The following is a 23,021-nucleotide window of genomic DNA, read 5'->3' as shown; positions in this document are numbered from 1 at the left end:
CCAAAAACGCTACCATGATGCTCCTAACGAACCCCACATGGCCCTGGGACCGCAGGTTTCCCATGCTGGCATGAAGTCAGGCTCTCGGAAAACATCAGAGCATCTTTTGGCTGCCGATGAGACAAAAACTCCCGAAAGGCTCAATTGAAAGCAGACGTGAAGTGGACACGAGCGAGCGCCTCATGTCGACATTATCCAATAAGAGGGCAGGAGATCGCGACATTAGCCTCAAAGGGAAGACTGGAGGGAGGGGGGGAGTGGTGCCGCATGTAAACAAAAGGCCAAAGTTTACATTGACAATGGCGCAAGCCTTGTTGAGTCCTTTTAGTGAAACGTTAGAGCTGAGCAGCTCCGGGCGAGGAATGTGTAGAGTAAACACAGACAACACGAGGAAGACGGTGAGGAAGAAGACGAAGATGAGGAGACGCTCTCAGGTTCGGTGGGAGATTAGAGAGGAGGAAAGCATGACGTCATCAAACATACGGCTACAAAGTTACACCTTACTTTGGACCGTGTGAAATTGAGAATTGAGATGTTCGTTTTATTTCTGCGTTCTAAAGGGGAAGTCAACCCCAGAAAACATGTATTTCCAGAAATATTTTCCATGTGCCCCCCACTAGTTTATTTAGATTAATATTGCATTTGTGGGATTTGAATTAAGCAGTGAAATCTACCTGTTTTTATCCATTTCAGGGGGCAGCCATTTTGCTACTTGCTGTCGACTGAAAATGGCATCACAGTTGCTGAGGGCTCAGGTAACAACCAATCACGGCTCAGCAAGTGTCATATGGCCAAACTCAGAAAACAGGTGATCATCGTATATCAATGCTTTTTTGTGTGAGCGACAGTTTTGAATTCTGATGCTAACGTGCGTTACATTATGATAACATTATCTGATAAAGCCGTATGGATGCTTTACCTTCAGAGAGAACAATACATCACTAAGTCAATACTGCACCATGAAAAATGACGATGTTCCACATTCTGATATCAATAGAATATTTGAAGCTGGTAGAGCAATACTTGAAGCCAATATTTATCTCTCAATAGACTCCTTGGAGGTAAGGATTCTTCCGTCAGGTATTGTTTTCAGCCAGTCATTAAGCTGGTGAACACTGCCCTCAGCTGGCTCAACATGTAACTACAGAAAAATCCCTCCTAATAACCATAGTTTTTTTAGAGGAAAATTAGCGTTAGCATTACAAATTCAGAATCTGATGGCACAGATATACTTCGTTATTGTATTTCAAAGTTTCCTGTCCAATAACGGTGCAATACACCACCTCATCTTGACAGTGAGCAATAACAATTCATGGTAATATTAATGTTTGGTGCTGGTTTATTGATATTTTACCTTGCGAGATGATACAAAATCAGTATTTGCAGGTTTGCATGATGCTGGTATAGCAATGCTGTACCGCGAAAAAAAAAATTATGCCATGCATTTTATTATCTATATTTATTATTTTTACTGCTAGTATGACAGAAAGGCGGGTTGCGGCATCACTACCTTCAGTAACCACAATGGCCACTGGATGGCGGTAGTGTAACAGTTTTATAGTTATACTGAGGCCTTGAATTAAGAAAAATAAGAAGATATTAAAAATGAGTACAAGACGTGTTAACCGTTTTAGGGGTTAAAAATCTGTATTTATACCCCACGAAAAAACGGGGGCGAAAAAAACATGAAAGAAGTCCACCTGCTGGCTCTATAATCGACGTCTGGAGACACCCTCTGCTTTTTTAAGGGACACAGGCGACCCCCCCCCCCATTCCCCGTCAACCCCCCCGACATTGTACACAAGGCAGATGTACGCACATATAACTACATTACCTGCACTAATGCAGACAGGTGCTTCCTCCTTGATTCAATCACAAGCCCCCCTGTCAGGAAGCATGTGCAGTAAGCATGTTTTCCATATCAACAGCGTCCATTTTAAAGGCATACATTAGCAGGAGGAGGACACTCGACTCAACCCGAACCCTAGGTTGAAACCCTACCCATAGTTTGAAACCTGAGGTCACACATTTTGACCGTTTAATTTTTTAACCATTCATTTTAGAGCCACTGTTACAAATTGTGACCCTGCTTTGAAACCCTACTCCTACTTTGAAACCCTCCTCTGAAACCCTATAGTTTAAACCCCTACTTTGAAACCATAACCCTAATTTAAAAACACTACCTTGAAACCCTAACCTTAGTTTGAAAACCTAAGCATAGCTTAAAACCCTAATTTGAAACCCCACTCCTAATTTGAAACCCTAACATATCTTAAAATCTTAATTTGAAAAATTAACCATAGTTTGAAACCCAAATTTGAAAACAGAGGTTATACATTTTGACAGTTACATTTTTTTTAAACCAGTAATTTTATAGCCACTGTCATAAATTGTGACCCGGGTTTGAAACACAACTTTGAAACCTAACCCCTTGTTTAAAACCCTACTTTAAAACCCTAAGCCTTGTTAGTTAGCCTGTCTATGACGTTTCACATATTTGTCCTTACACAGGTTTAGCATATAAATCTACATAAATAAACATTTATATATATATATATATATATATATATATATATATATATATATATATATATATATATATATATATATACTAAGGAATACTTTACAATGTATATTTTAATTTATTTATTTATGTTTTAAAGGGATACTTGACTTACTGAGCCATTTTCAGCAGTAAAAAAGTTATTACTTTGTCCAGAACGAATTTGATAACTTCATGTAGAATTAATACCTTTAAAAAAAAAAAAATTCCACTTGCTGTCAACTAAAGATGACATCACCTGTGCTGAGGAAGTAGGTAACGACCAATCATGGCTCAGTTTGCTGACCAAACCCACAGGACAGGTGAGCCATGATTGGTCGTTACCTACTTCCTTAGCACAGGTGATGTCATCTTTAGTTTAGTTTAGTTTTTTTTAAAGGTATTAGTTGTGTACAAAAAATAATCTAGTTGTCAAAAACATTCCGGACAAAATATTAACTTTTTACTGCTGAAAATGGCTCAATGAGTTAAGTGTCCCTTTAATACGTTTTTGAATACATTTAAATGTGTTTTGGTCAAACTATTGAAACATTCTTTGATGTGCTCTTTCTATATCAGTGATTTTCACCTCTTACAGGTGTGCCAGGAACTCTGCTGAATGTACTCCATCCAAATGGAGTGACCGCATGTAGGCAGTAGGCGGCCATGTGCCATGTGACATGTGTCATGTGACCCTCGCAGATAGAAACAAATGATTGCGATCTGACGTGGTTACGGTGAGTGTGCGGTGTAGCGACGCGACAACAAGAAAAGAAAAAAGTGCCGGCGTCACAAAGAGCTATTCAGCTCCCAGGGAGAGCACACAAAGGGACAATTGAGAGCAACAAAGACACCTCAGTAAAACCACAACAATGACCCAATCAGATGGAGCCATGAAAGCCATGGTAGGGATGCCAAAACATACAAACATTTAAAAAAATATATATATATATATACATATATATATATATAAAAACATTGACGCACACTAACATTAGCCTCAAGTATGGCTAGCTGCTAGCTGATATGGCCTTAAAAGAAAATGACTATATGACTATACAAATCAGTACCCTGATGTCGTCTTCCGCATCATCAGCACCCATGTTGAGTGGTCCACACCACACCAGATGGGATTACAGGTACAAGGGCCACTCCCATTAATGGGAGTCATCACGGCCGATAGTCAAACAGGATGAACTGATCAATGTGTCGTAATCGCATACGCACAATGAGCCCGGTCGAGTAATCAAGCACAGCCAAAGTAATGCAGATGACCTGTTGCTATGACGACAGGATGAGAGACGACATGCTTTACAAACACGGCCACATTTGATAAGCTTTAGCAAAGCCAGGTGCTTGTGAGTGGCTTGTGTGTATTTTAACGACAACAAGGACCAAAAAACAGACCAAAATAAGCCAAACGGGGTAACAGAGACCCCAAATAACACAACAAAAACAACATAAAAAATTGATTATTTTATACAAAACACACACACAAGAAACGTGCTATGTGGGTTATTCATTTGGCCCAACTTTTTGCACCCATAAACCAGCTTTGGTCACACACAAAAACCCGGCCTGTTACTTGGGTAAATTTGACCCAAATTGACAAAACAACACAATTTTGTACTAAAAAATAAAATATAATAATAAATTGACCCAATTAGTGGGTTGGTCCAACTTTTGACCAAAATTGGCTTATTTTTGATGCAGTAGTTTTAAGAGTGATAATTATTAACCAAAAAAGCTGTGTCTGTCCCTTTTTTATCTAATTTGGGTTATTTTTTACAGAAGCGTCACTTGTATCTCAAATCACCTTTCCCCATTGAAATGAATGCAGTTACCATAAATCAGTCAAATTTACAAAATAAGACAATAGAACACAGATAAAATGAACAGTTTTCCTTCACTTCACTCTGGTTGATCTAATTGAAAACCGATGTTGGGGCCATTGTTAAGAAATTATTGAAACATTCTTGGCTGGCATCATTGCCTTATTTATGTACCTGACACTAAAAATTCATTTGTACGTTCCTAAATCTGTACGTTTTTTATTTTTTACTTAAGCACAGAAGTTGAAATGGAGTCATACACAAAAATGTGTACTTGTACTTAAGTATGGAGTGCGACTACTTTTGCCACCATAATATCGCTTTTTTTCCTATCACTTTTGGATAGCTGTGTCACATTGTGTATGTGGTGGAGGCAGCTGGGAATCTCTCCCACCCCACCACACTCCACACACACACTCACTCTATCCCCCCACCCCCCAAAAACCACCCTGCAACTATCAGCAGCTGGCAGCCTGCCCCATTTCTCGTTCCCTCCTCCAACACTGGCTAATCACTGGCCCACCAAACGAGGCCACCGCACGGCTTGTCCCATCTGGGACCTTGCGGTGAGAATTTTCAGGGTGGGAGAGTTTAAGGAGGGGAGGGGGGTTTCTCTTACATCCCAAAAAGGATTAAGGTGCAGTGAGAAGGACGGATGGGTTACACCAGGAAGTAATCCCACTAAAATGTGATGCATTTGCCACTTTGACAGGAGTGCGGATCCACCAAGGCCCACGTTGCCCTGATGTGGGGTCAGTCGGTCTGTCTGTTTGTTTTGTCTATCCGGTGCCATTAGTCTAGGCAGAGAAAAACAGTGGCAAGAGGATGGAGCCTTGGGGCACCCCAGTGCTGAGATTTTTATTTTATTTTATTTTTTTACATCCAAGGGTTTCAAGTGAGGGTTAAGGCTTCAAAGTGGGGTTTCAAAATATGGATTTGGAGCTTGGGTTTCAAACTAGGGTTTTTAGCCTGTGTTAGGTTTTTCGACAAGGGTTTGAAAAAAAATGGCTTCAACCAAAGATTAGGGTTTTAAAGCAGGGTTTGCTTTAAAGTCAGATTTGCCAGGGTTAAGATTTGTATTTATTTTTTAGTTCAAAGACAGGGTTAGGGTTTCAAAATAAGGTTCTATCCTGGGTTGGTGTTCCAAAGTAGGGTTTCTAATTGGGGTTTCAAACATGGAGTTGAAGGACAAAGTTGGGTTTCAAGACAAGATTGGGGTTTCAAGGTAGGGTTTCTACCAAGGACTTGAAATTCAAGTTCAAGGTTCTAGCCTGGGTTATGTTTCCAATCATATATTTTTGGTTAGGGTTTAAAATTAGGGTTAAGATTTCAAGGCCAGTGCTTGCAACTTTCAAGCTAATATTAGGGTTTTAAAATAGGGTTGGTGGTGACCCTTCCTCCTTTATTCCTTCCAATAAGTTATTTTTAAAAGTACTGTATATAGCATTATTTATAACAGTATCGGTTCTACGTTTAGAGTTGCAAAAAGGGTGTCCGCCCCACACTGCACTTTATGAATAATGAAGCACCAAAGAGGAAAAATGACGTAAACTCTGCGGCGCTCTTTGCAGGCGGGCGGGCAGCAAGCGAGGCGAGGCAGGCCGGCGTCGAGGCGCGCGCACCCGGGCGTGATGCGACCGTGACGTCGGTTCCGTCTGAGACCTTTAATCCCTCTGCCGCAGCAGCAGAGGAGCGAGGAGGGGGGCAGCCAGCAACCGACGTGGACCGCACGAGCTAACGGCGAGCAGGACCCCCCTCACGTTACCCCCCCCAAAAAAGCATATTCGATGGGTCGTGGGTGAAAGCTCGCCATAGCGACCCACACCAAAGAGGGAGCCGGTGTTGGTTTCCGTAGGCCGGACCCCCTCCCTCCCTCATCTGCCAGACATCCTCCCTCCACATTGTCATCATTTACAAGCGTAACGAGGCGGAACGGTGCCGCAAAACATGCAGGATGAGCCTGCGGGGGTGACACGCACTCAGACGCCGCCGTCCACCGACGAGGAGCCCGCCAGCTGCGGCCGACAGCCGGCGACAACCGACCGCCCCTGCCCGGTGCCGCCAGATTACGAGCGGCGAGGCTTCCGTCCTACGCGGCCCGCCCGTGACCTTCAGATCGGCCGGGAAAGACAGCGACGATCCGGCGAGCTCGCCCCCGAGTCGGCGGCCCCTTCCTCGCCCCTCGACCCGCGCGAGGACGCCGCAAATGCCGCGAGGCCATCGCCGCCGCCGACTTCCGTGATTCCGCCGCGCGCCGTCCTAATGGACTCCCCCGGGGCCCACCACGTCAGCAACGGCAATGACTGTAACATGTTGCCCGGAGGTTTGGGCGCCGCCTTCCCGGAGATGCAAAGCACCGGCGGCGGAGGTGGCGGCTCGTGCTCGCCCTCCCTTGCGGGCTTCGGCACGCCTTGGTCGGTGCAGACTTGCAGCTCGTCGCCCCCTCCTCCCCCCCTTCCTGCTCCCCCGCCTCCTCCCGCTCCACCTGCGCCTTGCACCTCCGCCGACAGCAGCGGCTTCTACGCGGGGATGCCATCGTCGTCCGTCAACCCGGCCTTTTTCCAGGGCTTCTCGGCTAATCCGTGCTCCGGGATTAACGTGCAGGGCTTCGGCGGGCCTTTCTCGCCGCAGATCCGCCGCTCTCCCATCAGCCCGCAGATGCACAACCAGCAGGGCGCCTTCTTGCAGCATAGGAACAACTACAACCAACATCAGGTGGGCGCCAGACCTTATGTGCCAGGCAGAAAGTGGTCATTTTTCCCCCTGCATATTGCTATATCGCGGTTTATCGTTCGCTATAGTACTATATTTTAAGCAGTCATTTTTTTGTCATTGGGTTTTTAATTTACAAAGCAAGTCCCCATTTATAGCTGCGCGTTCACTGCAATGCCACATTGTACCGCAACATGACAGACAGCACTGATAATTCCTGGAAGAGATGACGCATAATAACAGCAAGAGGAAGAGGCAGAGAAGGTCCCCAACAGAGCTCAAACCAAAAAAACAACTTTTAGTTTGATTATGAATAATGATCCTTAAGACTGTTCTGTTATGATAGATATGTCACCCAATTTGTGATTATTGGTCAAACTGATTTTGGGGGATATTTTTCTTTATTTGTTATATTTTTAATAGGGGTATCAAAATTAGTGTGTTAATTTTGAGGTAATTTAAAGTTCCTTTAATGCCACTCATTTTGTTAACGCGCGATTAATGGAAAGCCTGTATTGAGGGAATTCCAGTTGCAACTCATCAGACACGTCCACGTCAAAATTTAGCAGTAATGCATGTAATAATAATAATGCATATATTTGTGGAGACTGGGGTAAAGTTGAAGTAACTTGTGAAATTCTGCATATTTTTAAATTGTAAAATACATGTTAAAGATAAGATAGCTCTTAATATGAAAAGAAAAATGCACTGAGCTGTCACCAACATTTGACAAATGCAATTATGCCATCTAGTGGCAGAAAAATGACCAACACAAATCAATATCACACTTCACACTAATTTTTTTTACAGTACAGTAAATCTTTTTAATTTTAATTAAATTTTATGAATTATTTTGAAATTTCTGTATTAATGACTAAGAAATGCATATTTTTTTAGTTTAACATTTTTCCACTTTTATGTTAAGAGTATGAAAAAAGTATTGTACATTTTATTGTACATTTAGAACAGATCTAAAATTGATTGTGATTAATCGTAAGTTAACTATTGAAGTATTACGATGAATTACTATTAAAAAAATGTAATTGCCTGACACCCCCAATTCTTAACTTTCCATGGGGCGCAACTGAGTAAATTTTGTGGGGACCAAATGCATTAGAATTTTTTGGGGTAAACCCCCCAAAATTCCTCAAAAAAACGCAGATTAACCTTCAACAGGCATTTTCCACAAAAAACAGAAGTTGGCATATGTAATAATGTCACAAACATTTCTCTGGTTTTCCCATGATCCAAATCATACAACATCATTTACATCCAACCTTCACTTTTCCATCTCCTAATTACTTCCGTTGACCCCCCCCACAGCCTGTGATGAAGCAGTCCCCCTGGGGCGCTCACCAGGGCAACGGCTGGAGTTCGGGCGGCGTGTCCTGGGGGCGGGACCACCGCAAGGGGGCGGGCGCCCAGGGTATGCCGGGCCAGGGCGGCCACGCCTCGTCGCCCCATAAGAAATCCTACCAGAGCAACGTCATCGCCCCGCCCAAGTTCCCGCGCTCGGCCGCCTCGCTGGGGCACAAGTCGTGGCTGGACGATAACGTCTTTCGCACCGACGGCAACAGTAACACTTTGATGCCACTCCAGGTATGTGACAGGTGGGATGGATTTGACCCCGCCCACTTTTTGTTTTTTTCTTGAGGCTCGTCTGGTGTTAAAACATTATTATTCCTCACACGAGGTAAGATAACATGAATCTGATGAAACCCAATACGCGTGGCGTGTACAATGTCTTTCCCGGAAAATTAAATGATGTCATTTCATGCCGCCGACTCACATGGGGACTGACGTGATTGGCCGCTAAGTGCTCCACATGGCTTGTGTGTCATCCTGGTTTGGTGATCATATCTCGCTGGAATTGGCCAAAATGAGATTACTGCCTTTTCTCGAGAAGGACAAAAGACGATTAATCACATTTCTGTCCATACTTGACGTGTTTTGAAACCTCCCCTTTTGTACGCTGAAGTGAAAAACGGTATCATTTTTGATATGTGAACATTACATATAACACAGAGCCACTTATTTTGGGAAAGTGATTTTTGTAATAATATCAAATTCATTTTTTTTTTTTTTTTTTTTACAATTTACGTCAAGTTGACATGAATAGGATTCCACTGAAGAATAATATATGATACAAGAATGTAACGCCCCATATTCGTAGTTTGGCATTGGTGAATTTGGGGGGGGGGGGGGGGGATCACCTCTTAAACTGTTTTTATGCGCAGGCCAAAGCTATGTCTAATATTAAAATAAAAATATTCTACTAATCTTCAAATAGTCTAATAGAAATAATTATTTACTGCCATCTTGTGGCATCTACAGGCAATTACAACCGTTTCTGGGGGGTGTCAATTTGCGCAAAGTCCTTATGACTGCAAAACTAACAGTATTACACATTTATAAAATAATATTTTCTTATGTTTTGTCTATCGATACTGTAGTTTCGATATATAAACTTGCATTTTCCTCTGTGGAAAGACATTTCGGAAGAATCCACAGTCACCACGGATTACCGAAAAACCAAATGACTTCAGATATGGATGCGATGAAGTACAATGCTTCCTGCTTCAGGAAGCGGCGGCGACCGTGCGGATGGCGCTGATCTTCATTTCCATAAACACTGTCACAGCAGGAATTGTTCAGATTCCAAGACCTTCTCCTTCCTTCCTCTCTGCTTAATGTTTGGCAGTCGGTGACAAGCACTGTTGAAATGGCTCCCCGCTTTGAGCTCAAACGTTAGAAGAATACGTACACCGGAAGGTTGCTCGAGCAAAGAAAGAAAAAAAGAGCAGAAAAACATCAGCGATACGATAATCCACAGATCTCATTGTGTTCACTTTCCATTGGATGGTGCCAATAATGCAGTCCCATTGTTTTCAACCTGAGTGAGTGTGGACAAAAAAAACGTCTTTCATATCAAGAATCGGTCTTTCCCAAATCCCACCTCTTCAAATGCAACACAGCTGTCAGGTTTCCATCCAACTGTTTCGAAATGACTGAAAATGCGATTTGTGCCTGTTTCCATCTGTTGAGAGGGGATTCCGCCGCCTTAGATGGCGGTATACACCATAGAGATGTGATTCACCAGTAATTTAAAAGAAGAAGAAGAAGAAGACCAGGAAGCGACTGCGCCGTGCGATGACGTCATATGAGTTTTGTTTTGTAATTCTTTATAAATCGTAGCGTTTCTTTGCTGTTTTCTATCTAAAATAGCATTGATATTCGCTTCTTTAATTCATTCCAAAAAGATTTCTGTTTCGTCGTCCCCACAACTATACCTTACTTTATCGACTGACATTGCTTTGGGACTACAAACGTACGTGTGACGTAATATTCGGTCAAAACGTGCGACGTGTATCCGGTCTTGCCAGCGGTTATTCGCAAAACTTGTTTCCGTAGCCAAAATTCGCATTTTCCTTTTTTTGATATGCTTCAAAATCCACCCCATCTAAGCCTAAAAACTTTTCTGTTTTGTTGTTGCAAATTTTGGGCCCTTTTTCGAATTTCTAGCGTTTCCATTCAGTTTTATTTTCGCATTTTTTGAAAACTCGAATAAAAATGGATGGATGGAAACACACTGACTGAACGTAAATCAGATGTAAAAGAGGGATTGGCATTACAGCAATTGTGTAATTTATCAAAGTAAAATGTGATATCCCATAAAACAGGAAACATATTAACATTATAACAGAAAAAAATATCATGTTAAAACATTAAACTTTTCACATAAAACGAAAAAATGATGCTGAAATGTAAAAATTAAAATGTGAAAATTATCTCGTAAGAATGTGACAATTCTCACATTTGAACGTGATAACTTCTATGTTAGAACTTATCATACGTGCCGTTACGTATTGAGTAGTGTTTACTGTATATCGAGATTTAATCGGCAAAACTCGGGTATTATTTGGAAAGTCAGAATATCAATCAATCAATATAATTGGCCGTCTGATTAATCGGTCTATTCCTATTAAAAATCAATGTGACAGACAATTATTTTGAGAATATTCTTGGCTTGGGTGAAAATTGACATACGTACGTACTGTACATGGACATACATGGAACATACAATGGACGGTATGTAATCGGGTCATGCCATCTACTCGAGTGCTGATTCCATTTCAACATACAGTATAGCATGAGCTCATCATGTTAGTAGGAGACCAAAATAGTCGCCAATGAGTGCGTCATGTGTTTCATTACTGTCTTCTCAGTTCTGGTTTCCACTCCTGGACTCCCTTGGCCCGTAAATCTGGGGGCTTGCCCATATACAGCCCTGGCCAGCATACCTTGCGGACCTCTAAACTGAATAAATACGGAAAGAATGTTAATCCCGGCCAGGCTAAACACTGGCCAGGCTTTTTTAAAATTATTATTATTATTAGAAGTATGATTCCTGAGACAAATTGTGATGACATAAAACCGTCTCACACCTTTTCTGTTGTGCTTCCAGGACCGCTCCAGGCTGTACGAGAGTCTCAACATGCATTCGCTGGAGAGCTCCCTGATTGACATCATGCGAGCCGAGCAGGATCCCATGAAAGGTGAGCGCCGCCTATCACTTTTCTGACGGTGTGTGTGTGTGTGCGTGTGTGTCGAATGGGAGGCCTCCTGAGAAGCTGTGTAATGTTACTGCACCAAAGCTTATTTTCTCCCCTACTGAGAGCCTAATATGTGTGGGCCTCCTGCTGGGTATTTACACCACCAAGCGACTCTGATCCGGTTAACCTGGAAAACGCCGTAGAGGCGAGTGTACTGTACAGTGAACCGCCATATATTTACAAATTTGCAGCTTCGCAAGATTTTTTTCAAAATGTTGAGCCTATTCTCTGTTTTTATTTTTGTGCTCAAGCCAAAGCAAGAAAGTATTATAGTGGTGCCTTGAGATACAAGTTTAATTTAATCCGCCGCCATGCTTGTAAGTAAGAGCAGTTGTAAACCAAATCATCTTTTTCCATTGACGTGAATGGAAATGCCATCAATCCGTCACAGCCTCACAAAAGAATAACATCAATTAGTGGGGAATAGCAAAAATCTATGGATAATTGATGTCATTATAAATGCATTGAAATAAATAAAATGAACATTTTTAACCCCCAAATTTTTTTTGGGGGGGGGGGGGGCATTGATAAACATCTACTAAGTGTATGGTGTCAAACTGAATTGAACCGTAAACAGGGCTTATTAAAATTATTTCTTCCACCAGCCTTTCCCAACCCTTGCAAAGTTTCATGGCAAACATTCTCTACAGTATGCATAATCCTTCTTATGAGCAAACAGGGGATGATGTATTATATGCAACCACCCTGGGGGAGGTCATAAACACACCACCGGACCCCCCTTTCCACGGGCAGCTTTGTTATTCTTCCTGTAGCAGCAGATGGAAAGGACACGGGCCGAGCAGAGACTGCGGGATAACGAGTAGGGCTAATTTTAGACGCCATCGCCCTTTCACATGCTGCGTTTGACAGCCAGGAGTAGCCGGGCTAAGGCGAAGGAAGGCTGGCCAGGGTGGGCTGCTGTTGCTATTTTTAGTAGCTTCCAAACGCTGGGGACTTCATATGCAATTTTAGAAATTAAGTTGTTTTAGCTGGGTTGACCCTTACTACTTGGAGTAATATATATTTTTTAAACTTGTAAAGCTATTCATAAATGTTAAAGATAAGATATCTGGCAGACCCATGGGGCTACCTTAGAAGATGTAAGCTAGAATAGGCTAATTCCTAAATAGTTACACAATACATTAATGAGTTGCTAAGAGAAAAACACAAGAGCTGGAGGAAAAATTATGCCTTTACAAATACAATATTGCTAATTTTAGATCATTGATAATAGCTAGCTAGCAAACGAAGCTATGTGGCATAATAGCATCCTGTTATATCACAGGGGGAAAAAAACAACGAGGCAAACAAGCTAGCGATTCTAACAAACAGTGCTAGCCCAATGGCTACTTTAGCAAAATACTCAATGGTCAGCAAGCTGAAAACTGTTGTGAAAAGATTTTTTCAAGGCCTTCTAAAATGTCACTGTTTAGCGTTATTGACAGCCATTAGAAACTGTCAAAGTTAAGCAATCCTCCTGCTAGCAAGAGCCACACATTATACATTTTTTAACCTCTCCGAAAAGTAGTGTTTTGACGCCATCTATAGTCACTAACAAACCTTTTGAGGGTGTGTCAGTTAGTTACTTGCTGATTTCCGCAGTTTGCGGCAGTGCTCGGTCCCTAAACATTGTGGCCGTTCACGGGACTAAGTTTCGATTGATCATAACGCGATGGGTAGCATGTTAAGCTAACATGCAATATTCCAGCTATGTCTGACTGAGTGTGTGTTTCTTTGGCCAGGGCGTATTGGATGCCTGAACCAGACTGCCGACGGGCTCCTCATGCTCAATGGTAATTATCTTTTCATGTCATTAGTTGTTCACTTCCAGCGACACTTTTACGACCTGAAAAATTCTCCTATATTTACACGCAGCTAGGAGCTATGGGAGACGTCGAGGTAAACCTTCAATTAATTAAACACATCTGCTTATTATGTGTTTTTATTTTATTTTTTAGATGTGACTTATTTTTCCCCTACTGTGCTTTTGTTTTTGTCTGGATTCAGAAAAGCCAGCAGCCTGTAATTAACTGATTAATGTTCATTGATGATGACACCATCGAAAAGGAGGCCATTTTGTTTCTCACTGTATTCCAAATTATTACACATATGCTGTTTTTGCTAACCGGATGGATGGATGGATAAATAGATAGATTTGGAAAATGTTCAATGTGCAGTTAAAACAATGTCATCCATTTTTTTTGTGTTGTGCATAAAGACGGGGCATGCTTGATGTTATTGGATTGAGCAGGGGAGGCTTTTTTCTTTCCAGCTTTGTGTTTCAAATCAATTGCGGATAATCCTCGTAGGTGCCGAAATACCACAATAACACATGAACGCCTTTGCCCTTGATGTCACCTGCTCTCAATCTCCCCCTCCAGGGCGCTCTTCTCTTTTCCCCATCGACGACAATCTCCTGGATGATGGCCATGGCAACCAGGGGATCCCGGGGGTTCTGGGCTCGGCCGGCTGTTTCCCGCATCAGAACGGCGAGCGCATCGAGCGCTTCTCGCGCAAGGTCTTCGTGGGCGGGTTGCCGCCTGACATAGATGAAGGTGAGAATGACCGGCCCTAATCGGGTCTGCAAAGACAGTGTGGTATGCAGGCTCCCTCTAGTGGTAATCCAAAAATAAAAATAAATTGTTCACTTATATTTAATTTTGAAATTAAACACACAAAAAAAGTGCTTATGTTAGTGCGTTAATATTTACAGTCACGTCCTTTTTTGTTTTGTTTCCATTTCTCCCGCAGACGAAATAACGTCCAGTTTCCGCCGCTTCGGTCACCTGGTGGTTGACTGGCCGCACAAAGCTGAGAGCAAATCGTACTTTCCACCCAAAGGATACGCCTTCCTGCTGTTCCAGGAGGAGACGTCAGTGCAGGCCCTGATTGAAGCCTGCATGGAGGAGGACGGGAAGCTCTACCTGTGCGTCTCCAGCCCCACCATCAAGGATAAACCTGTGAGGAGGACAGCATTGGAAATATTGCAAATGAAAAACTGGATCTAACTTTATCTTTTAATTGAATGTCTTGTCAGAATTTGTGTTGAAATGGTGAGAATCAAAGAGAATAAAGGAGTGTTTCATCTGCAGGTGCAAATCCGCCCGTGGAACCTGAGCGACAGCGACTTTGTGATGGATGGTTCTCAGCCCTTGGACCCTCGCAAGACCATCTTTGTGGGAGGCGTCCCTCGTCCCCTGAGAGCAAGTAATGACCGCCATTTTGTCTTTTCTTCATCAGGATCTTTGAGATCACTAACTCGTGGTGGTCTCACTTCCCGCCTAGTCGAACTGGCCATGATCATGGACCGCCTCTACGGGGGCGTCTGCTACGCTGGGATCGATACCGACCCGGAGCTCAAGTACCCCAAAGGGGCGGGGCGTGTTGCCTTCTCCAACCAGCAGAGCTACATCGCCGCCATCAGCGCCCGATTTGTGCAGCTGCAGCACGGCGACATCGATAAACGGGTATGATGATTTTGTTGTCTTCAGCATTGCAGTGGAATTTCCATTCTTTTCATTAGGAAAAGTCGGTTTGCTGTACAAGTGATTTGAGTTGCAAGTGTGGTCGTGGTATGAATTAAACTCAGCAAAGTCAGCTCTGTAGTATTAACTCATTCAAACCCAAAAACGTATAAATATGTTTTTTCATCCTTTGTCCTTTACTCCGAAAAACTTATTTATACATTTTTCATGTCTTTTTTTTAAATTATTCTAGAGCATACAGATAGCTTTGATACAGCTTCTGACATGAAGAGGTAGTTTAAAGCAATGGTAGTTATTACTAAAAAATGGCCAGCAGGTGGCAGCCGAGTATAAGAGATCAGACATGGCCATGTTGCAACGGGCTCTTTTTGCCAGTGTTTTCAACTGGTTTGCGAATAATGATGAAACTTAGCTATATTCTAATGCTAACTGCTGAAAAACGGAAACGGATACAAATATACTTTTGTTCCTGATGAAAGAAGAGACAAAGAGACTTTGAGAATCAGTCAAACTCCAGTTAAACAGCCAGGAGCGAAGGGGCTTGCTTCACTGAAAATGGCTGTGAGTGAATGAGTTAACTGATGTCATTTTTATCCGAATAACCAAACAGACGGTGACTCTTTTATGTGACTATTTGAGGAAATCGACTGGTAGACAGATTGACAGACAGACAGACAGGAAGTCTGACCAATCTAATGGATTGAGATCGGTGGTTAGATTGGTTGAACGGCTGATCAACCCTCTGACCGACCACCCAACGAACTGATTGTCATAATGAATGACCAGATTTCGTGGAAACACTGATGGCCATACTGACAGACAGGATTGAGATTGGCGCATAGACTGGTAGATTGACGGGCCGGATTAAGATTGGTGGACAGAATGAACAAGCAAGTGAATTGATATTGGTGGAAAAGACCAATTTACACAACGACCAATTGATTTAATGACTGACCGTTGAACAGATTGACTGACATATTGTCCTGACGGTGTGGATTGATATTGGTGGACAAACTGGCACACCAAATTGAGATTGGTGGATACACTGGTGGACAGATCATCATAACTGACACAATGTTAACTAGATTTAGTCTAGAGGATTTGCTGATTGACGGGATTGAGATTTGTGGATAATTTGGTGTAAAGACTGAATGACCGACCGATCAATTGACGGTCATAATGAGTGGTAGAATGTAGATCGTTGGACAGACTGATCAATGGACGAATAATACTGACAGACCGGATTGAGATTGTCTGATTGACAGAACAGTTTGAGATTGGTCGAAAGATTGTCCGATCGACCAACAGACTGACTGTCCAGATTTAGATCAATGACTGATTGACATACTGACAAACTGCATTGAGATTGGTGAATAGATTGACATTTTTTTGTCTGGTGTGCTGGCGTCGCAGGTGGAAGTGAAACCGTACGTGCTGGACGACCAGTTGTGCGACGAGTGCCAGGGCGCTCGCTGCGGCGGCAAGTTTGCGCCCTTCTTCTGCGCCAACGTCACCTGCCTGCAGTACTATTGCGAGTTCTGCTGGGCCAACATCCACTCGCGTGCCGGCCGTGAGTTCCACAAGCCCCTGGTCAAGGAGGGCGCCGACCGTCCGCGCCAGATCCACTTCCGCTGGAACTAGAAGCTATCAGTATAACAACCCCACCCAACACACACACACCCCACCAACCCCCTCACCCCAACTCATAACGCTGAAGCAGGGGTGTCCAAACAGTAGTCATCTTCCCAAACTCTTTTCCAAAGGTCTTGTAGCCGATCTTGAGACAGCTCAGCGACCACAGAGTCAGGCGGCGTTTTACAGTATTTCTCAAATCAGTTCAAGAGACTTAAAAGATTGGATCTCAAGCTATTTTCAACACTTTAAATTTGTTAATAATCAGTTTAATAATAATAAGTAAAAAATAGCAGATGATGTAAGGTCAGAACCACAGAATCGATTTGCGAAAAAGTTGACCATATTCGGACATATTTCCACCCGACAGCAACGATATTTAACCATTTTGGCGTGGTTTTGACGTGATAAAGTTGCAGGATGTCAAAGTGGCCCTTGAATCCTTTGATTTGTCCATTTTTGGCCCTTGGAAGAGAAAGTTTGGACAGCCCTGCACTAAACCGCATACGCGCCATTTTAGATAGCGGCCGAGCTTTTTTAGCATCGCTTCTTTTCCATCTCACATCTCAGGCTCTTTTTTGTGGTACCTTCATCTTCTAGAGGTGAAACAAGAAATTGAGTTTTATACATTTTTTTATTTTATTTTTATTTTTATGTGGGAATGTTTGCACATGGGGTGGTGGTCCGCTGCTAGCCACCCGCATGCGGTCGGTGCGCATCCGGCCCTCAAGCCTGCTGAGGACACTAACCAAAGGTAGCAAACCACGATAGGAAGCAGAAAAAATGCCGACGCGCTTCTAGGACGTGAGACTACTGACTTTTAGCCTCTTTCAGGAAACAGATCCTGCAAATTTGCCGAATCTGAGTTGTCACAGAAGAATTTTTGCCTTTCACACAGAACTGGGATGGGCGCTAAAATTTCCATGATAAAAAATCTTTTAGACAGAAGACTAATCGAGACTAAACCAACAGTTAAACGCTAACTGTTGGTTCGGTCCTGCAAAAGCGGAACTTTTGTCTTTCTTAAATAACGGATGAGCACTATATTTCCTTGATAGATCTCATTTAGAGAGCAAACTAACTGCGATTGTAGCTTCGCTCCTGCTAAAGTGCTAGCGTACACCAGAGCCGTGACAGAATTTGTCCGCCTTTGCCTTTCACACAGAACTAGTGATGGGCACTAGATTTAGTCCCTGTAAAGTGACAATAAATGTCTTGTAAATTTGACACACTCCAGAGAAGAGTGTTATTTAAAATAAAAAAAACTATCAAATTTGAATGATTAAGATAAGTGTCAAGTATATAAAATGTGTTTTTAAATGATACGTTAACGTTGTTAAACACTACTTCTACAAGCTTGGAAAATGGACGCTACTTGGTTCTGCGTCTTTCTTCTGCCCGAAACAAAAGTAAATCGCTCTCGACTGACTTTTTATTAAGCTCTGAGAACAGCAAGGCGCTCTAAAGCAGCTGCATCAGTGGACTATCTGAAGGGTAGAAGTGTTTTGGGGGTGTAGACCAATAGCTAGCTCGCTAGCTAGCTAGCTAGCTAGCTAACAGCATGTCCCGATAGCAGCAGCTAACTGCTGATGTGGACAAAGTTCTTATATAGGAAGGAGGAGCGACACATGCCGGATGCCGAAATGTGTCACTTGATGCCGTTTTAGCCGAACAGTCAGGAAATGCTGAACGCTAAATCTCTACAATTTAGTACGACACAGTTTAGCAGTTCTCTTCAAACATGAATGATGTAACAAACAAATCTTTGAATTCACTTACCGGGGTCTAAAATTGATTTATTTGGAAAACTAATGATTGGATACACTGGTGTCATGTTTATTAGACAGCAAATTACTTGAGAGCTAATCAAATTAGCCCCAACACGACATTTTGACGACACGACAATTGCTTTCAGCGCAAAGTTACGGCTCCAATACTACCTCCTGAGGAAACGCATTTCTGGCTCGACTTTGCCCACCTCCCATTTTCGTGTCAATGCCGTTTATATAAATCAGTGACACGGGCGAAAGAGACGGGGCGGGGGGGGGGCAGAAACGCCACGCATTGTGATTTCCATGGAATGATACCTCAGAATCTTTTCACTGCTTACTATATTTACAGTATACGCAACAAGCTATCGTAGGAAACCTCGCTGCTATTAAGAAAATAACGTATATACTGTATGAGTAGTTCTATAGGACAAATATTTGATGGCGTTTAACCCTCCTGTTACATTTTTTTAACGCAAGAAAACTATTTTAAAAATGGATTGATGCAGTTTATGCGGCAAATTGTTAGTGGAAAAAATTAAGAGCCCCAAAAAAAGATTTTGAAGATGCAAACAAATGCTCTAAATGAAAATATTTAGAATTTAGGATTTATGTTGTCAAATATTTTATAGAATAAATCAAAAAGGTTTATTTTACTCAAACATATATTTTGGAACCGCGGTTTTCGTGACGATCCGTTCCAGAAAGTCTGGTTAAAACCAAATTGCACCAAATCCGTGAAACACTTTTTATTCATATATTTTTCTTTTTTTGTACGAAATTTGAGCAGACATACTAAAACCGTCGCAAAATTTAGCCAACAAAAAACATTGAGAGCTGTACTTTAAATAACAAAACCAGATAAACTGATCATTTTGCAGCACACTCTAATTTTTCCCCAAAGCTGTACATAATGTTTATTTAGATTTTTTTCATTGTTGCCGTTCCTGAACATGCTTAACGTAACATGAGGGTTAAAAATAGATAAATAAATAATGCAGTGATGCATTTATGGCAGCGCATGTTTGAAATCAGCTAGCATGCTAGGATGGACGTACACAAATGAGCAAACAATAAAAAAAACAAGACAAATCAGTTCTAAGTAGCATGAAGCTAAAAGGAGTGTGTGTGTCGGGGTGAAACTCCCGAGTGAAATAATACAAAAAAAAAAAAACATATTTAATCTTGCATGCGTCAGTGTTTATCTGTCCGTTTAAGCCGAAAACGTGATTCTGCTGTAGACTTTTAGTGGACGAAAAAAACAAAAAGTGTGCTCTTCGGTGGTTGTGTTTTGTTTTGTTGTCGTCCGTCCATCTGTGTGTGCGCGCGTGCGCGTGTGTGTGTGCGTAGACCGAGGCTCTGGTTAACCAACATCGCCAAGAGGTGGGTAGGAGGCGGGGTTTACCATTTCTATGGTGACAGGGATGCAAAGGATTTGATTGGACGGTGTTTCGGGCCAATCTTCCTCGGATGGTACTGTACAAGTGTGTATTTGCTGTGTTGTCATGGTTACGCTGTCGCTTGTGTTGACTACTTCCCCTCACTGGACCTTCCCTGATTGCATTTTTTTAATACAGTAATATATATATATTATTATGCACTACTTTTCTATATATTTCTTATTCACCCGCTGTGGTTTAAGTGCAGATTCTTTTCAAAAGCCTCCTGTTATTTATTGTCCCACAGATGATTTATTGTGCAATTTTTTCATGTGTAGCGTGTGAAGTCTTAAGTTATCTGTTTGTGCGTTTGTGTGTGCGTGTGTGTGTGGATAGAGAAGGAATTGAATATTTTTTAATATATTCTTAAATGTCGTCCCTGATGTTTGAATACGGTCACCTGTAACACTTGACTTGTGTCGTTTTTGTTTTGTTCTTTCTAAAAACAAAAATTATTTGTTGTCTGTTTTTGTAAAGAAAAAAAAATCACATTTATTTCACTATTTTTGTAGACAAAAAAATATTTCATTTTGATTGTATTTTTCTATTTAAAAATGATTATATTGCCCTTCTATTAACCCTCCTGTTACAGTGATGAATTTCTTGAGTCACTTTGACCCTGGGATGTTTCATTATCCGAACGTGTCAGAAATAAATACAACCTATTTTATTTTATTTTTTTTTGGGGGGGGTAACACTACGAAACTGGGCCTGGTTAGGAAAAAAAATAGTAAAGTGGTGGTGGATATAATGGTGCCTTGAGAGACTAGTGACCTGATTTTTTATTTTTTTTCCTGAGACTTCAACAAGGTTGCAATTTGTCAGACGTAAATAGTAAATAATCTTCAAAAATCTGAAATGTACCGTCAAACTTAACAACAAAACAAATAGAATTTCAAATTTTGTATTTAAAACACCCAGGTAGATTTGTCTTCCGCTTGCTAATGCTAACACATAATGTTATATAAATAACAAAAATTCACCGGCATATATTCTTTGTCCTCTGCGAAGAATGACGACACACTTACTTAGTTTTAAAAGTCTTCTTCGTTTGTATCTTATGACAGTATTATACTGCCCCCGTTGGCCAATTTGTGCACACCGGAAGGAGTCACAATGAATAAATTATGATGCACAGACTAAAAAAAAATATATTTTTTAAATCTGCCACAAGAATAATTAAACATGCCCCAGGTCAAATTGACCCAGTACAGTAACAGGAGGGTTGCTTATGTCCAAACCTTTAGTTCCAACACAACAGGTTATCGTACACTCACACACACTCTCACATACACAGTTTTTGATATGATTCTTATTTTCATACACACGCGTGACGAAGGCAGCATGTAAGTTTTGTTCTTCTTTTTTCCAGAAGACACTTGAGATTCTCCCGCTTTGAAACTTGAATTATTATTCTCTCTCTCTCTCTCTCGAATAACACATTTTGAAAGGCTGACTAACCTCGATTCTGTGTTGTGACGTGCAATACCGTTTCTAATGTTTGTACAAATAGTAAGACTTGCCGTGTAAAACCTTTTTAAGATGCAGATTTTATTTTTTTCATTGCATATTTTGCAGAGTTTTCTGATCCACAGTGTCATTTTTTTACTGTCCAATGAGGAGAAACAAAACAAAAAAAAAGACAAAGGAACCAGACCCCGTTTTTTCATTGCAACTATTTTTAAATCCAGATATCTTTGTACTGATGTAAATGATTGTAGTTATTTTGGATAGTGTTTTGCTAACAAAAGGAGAGAACTTTTTCATGCATATTTTCACCTTGTTTTAACCTTCTTCTGTTTTTTTTTCACCCAACAGTAGCAGAATTCTTGAGACTTTTTTTTTTTATGTCACTGGTATTATTTTGTATACTGATGTGGAGCTACGGAAGATGTTTTAATTAAGCTACTATTTCTAATTTTATTGTTCAATTATTTCTAAAATCAGAGTTTACAATACAGACTCACAAAAGCTGATTGTTATGAGGTATTTTAATGGTAGTGATTATTCCTGAATGTTTTTTTGATATGAAAAATGAACATTGAGTTTTATTTTTTATTTGGCCTTGTTTTGTATTTAACTGGTGATTACAATTTTGTTTGTTTTTTGTTTCAAGTCACTTGCTAAATAAAGACCCATTCTGTTTGGACACACTATGGCTGCTTTGATTTTGTCATCAGAAACTCCCAATACGTTGTGTATTTTACAAATCGTCTTTTTATTTATTGAAAATTATTGTAAAAACATTATATTGCAACTGAAAGTAAGGATGCCATTTACTGTAAAATTGTGCTTCATTCTATTTTTTTTTGTATGTTATTTTATTTGTAGATTTTTCTTTCTATAAATATATGTTATTATTTTTGGTATGATTAACATATGTTTGTTAATTTTGTAATTAGTATTCCATTATTAATATTTTTCTCCATTGATTTTTGTTTTACATGTGTTCTTTGCTTTATTGTCTTTGGTGTATTTTTTCATCGCTATTAGATTTTTATTTTACCTTAATTTTTGCAGCAAAAGGAAATATCATGTTCACAGCATTATTTTTTATAAATAATATTTAATATGTTAAAATAACTTTAATTCTCAACTACTTTAAAGGCGAAGTGTGCGATTAAAAACAACAAAACAACCACCGCCCCCAAGCAAAAACAACCAATCAGAGAGAGAAGATGCTGGAGTCCTGCTATCAGCGTATCATCTTACGGTGCTAATGCTAGCTTAGCATTGCTAGCACCGCTACTTTGTTGAAGCTGTCTATGCATTCTTAGTGAACTTGAGAACACGTAAGAGAGGGGCGTGGCTATGGTCAGACTCGGAAACTCTGTCCTTCTGTTAAGTGCTCTGCAATTGTCAGGATTTACCACATTTCTCACCCAATGTCAGCTGGGATTTAATCAAGCTCACCTGCGACCCGAGTGAAGATAACCGGCTCAGATACTGCAAAAGTCAAGTGTGTCTCGAGTGCGTCTGCATGTTGCTTATTGCCCG

General features: G+C 41.2%; 1 protein-coding gene across 2 annotated transcripts; it reads left to right on the top strand.

The window, feature by feature from the left end:
* Positions 1-722: 722 nt before the first annotated feature.
* Positions 723-22,177, top strand: cpeb2 (cytoplasmic polyadenylation element binding protein 2). Of its 2 annotated transcripts, XM_077584096.1 has the most exons (11): positions 724-808; positions 5,946-7,089; positions 8,410-8,685; positions 11,552-11,642; positions 13,442-13,492; positions 13,575-13,598; positions 14,081-14,254; positions 14,451-14,659; positions 14,792-14,906; positions 14,985-15,166; positions 16,598-22,177. In XM_077584096.1, the coding sequence occupies exons 2-11, from the start codon at positions 6,322-6,324 to the stop codon at positions 16,823-16,825; spliced, it is 2,118 nt and encodes a 705-aa protein (XP_077440222.1). In that variant the 5' UTR covers positions 724-808; positions 5,946-6,321; the 3' UTR covers positions 16,826-22,177. The 2 variants fall into 2 exon arrangements, with proteins under 2 accessions (XP_077440223.1, XP_077440222.1); XM_077584097.1 differs by lacking the exon at positions 13,575-13,598 and having other exon boundaries at positions 723-808.
* Positions 22,178-23,021: the final 844 nt, after the last annotated feature.

The sequence above is a fragment of the Vanacampus margaritifer genome, chromosome 13 (genome assembly GCF_051991255.1).
Source record: "Vanacampus margaritifer isolate UIUO_Vmar chromosome 13, RoL_Vmar_1.0, whole genome shotgun sequence".
Taxonomy (NCBI): Eukaryota; Metazoa; Chordata; class Actinopteri; order Syngnathiformes; family Syngnathidae; genus Vanacampus; species Vanacampus margaritifer.
This window is presented reverse-complemented; position numbering and strand designations above follow the sequence as displayed.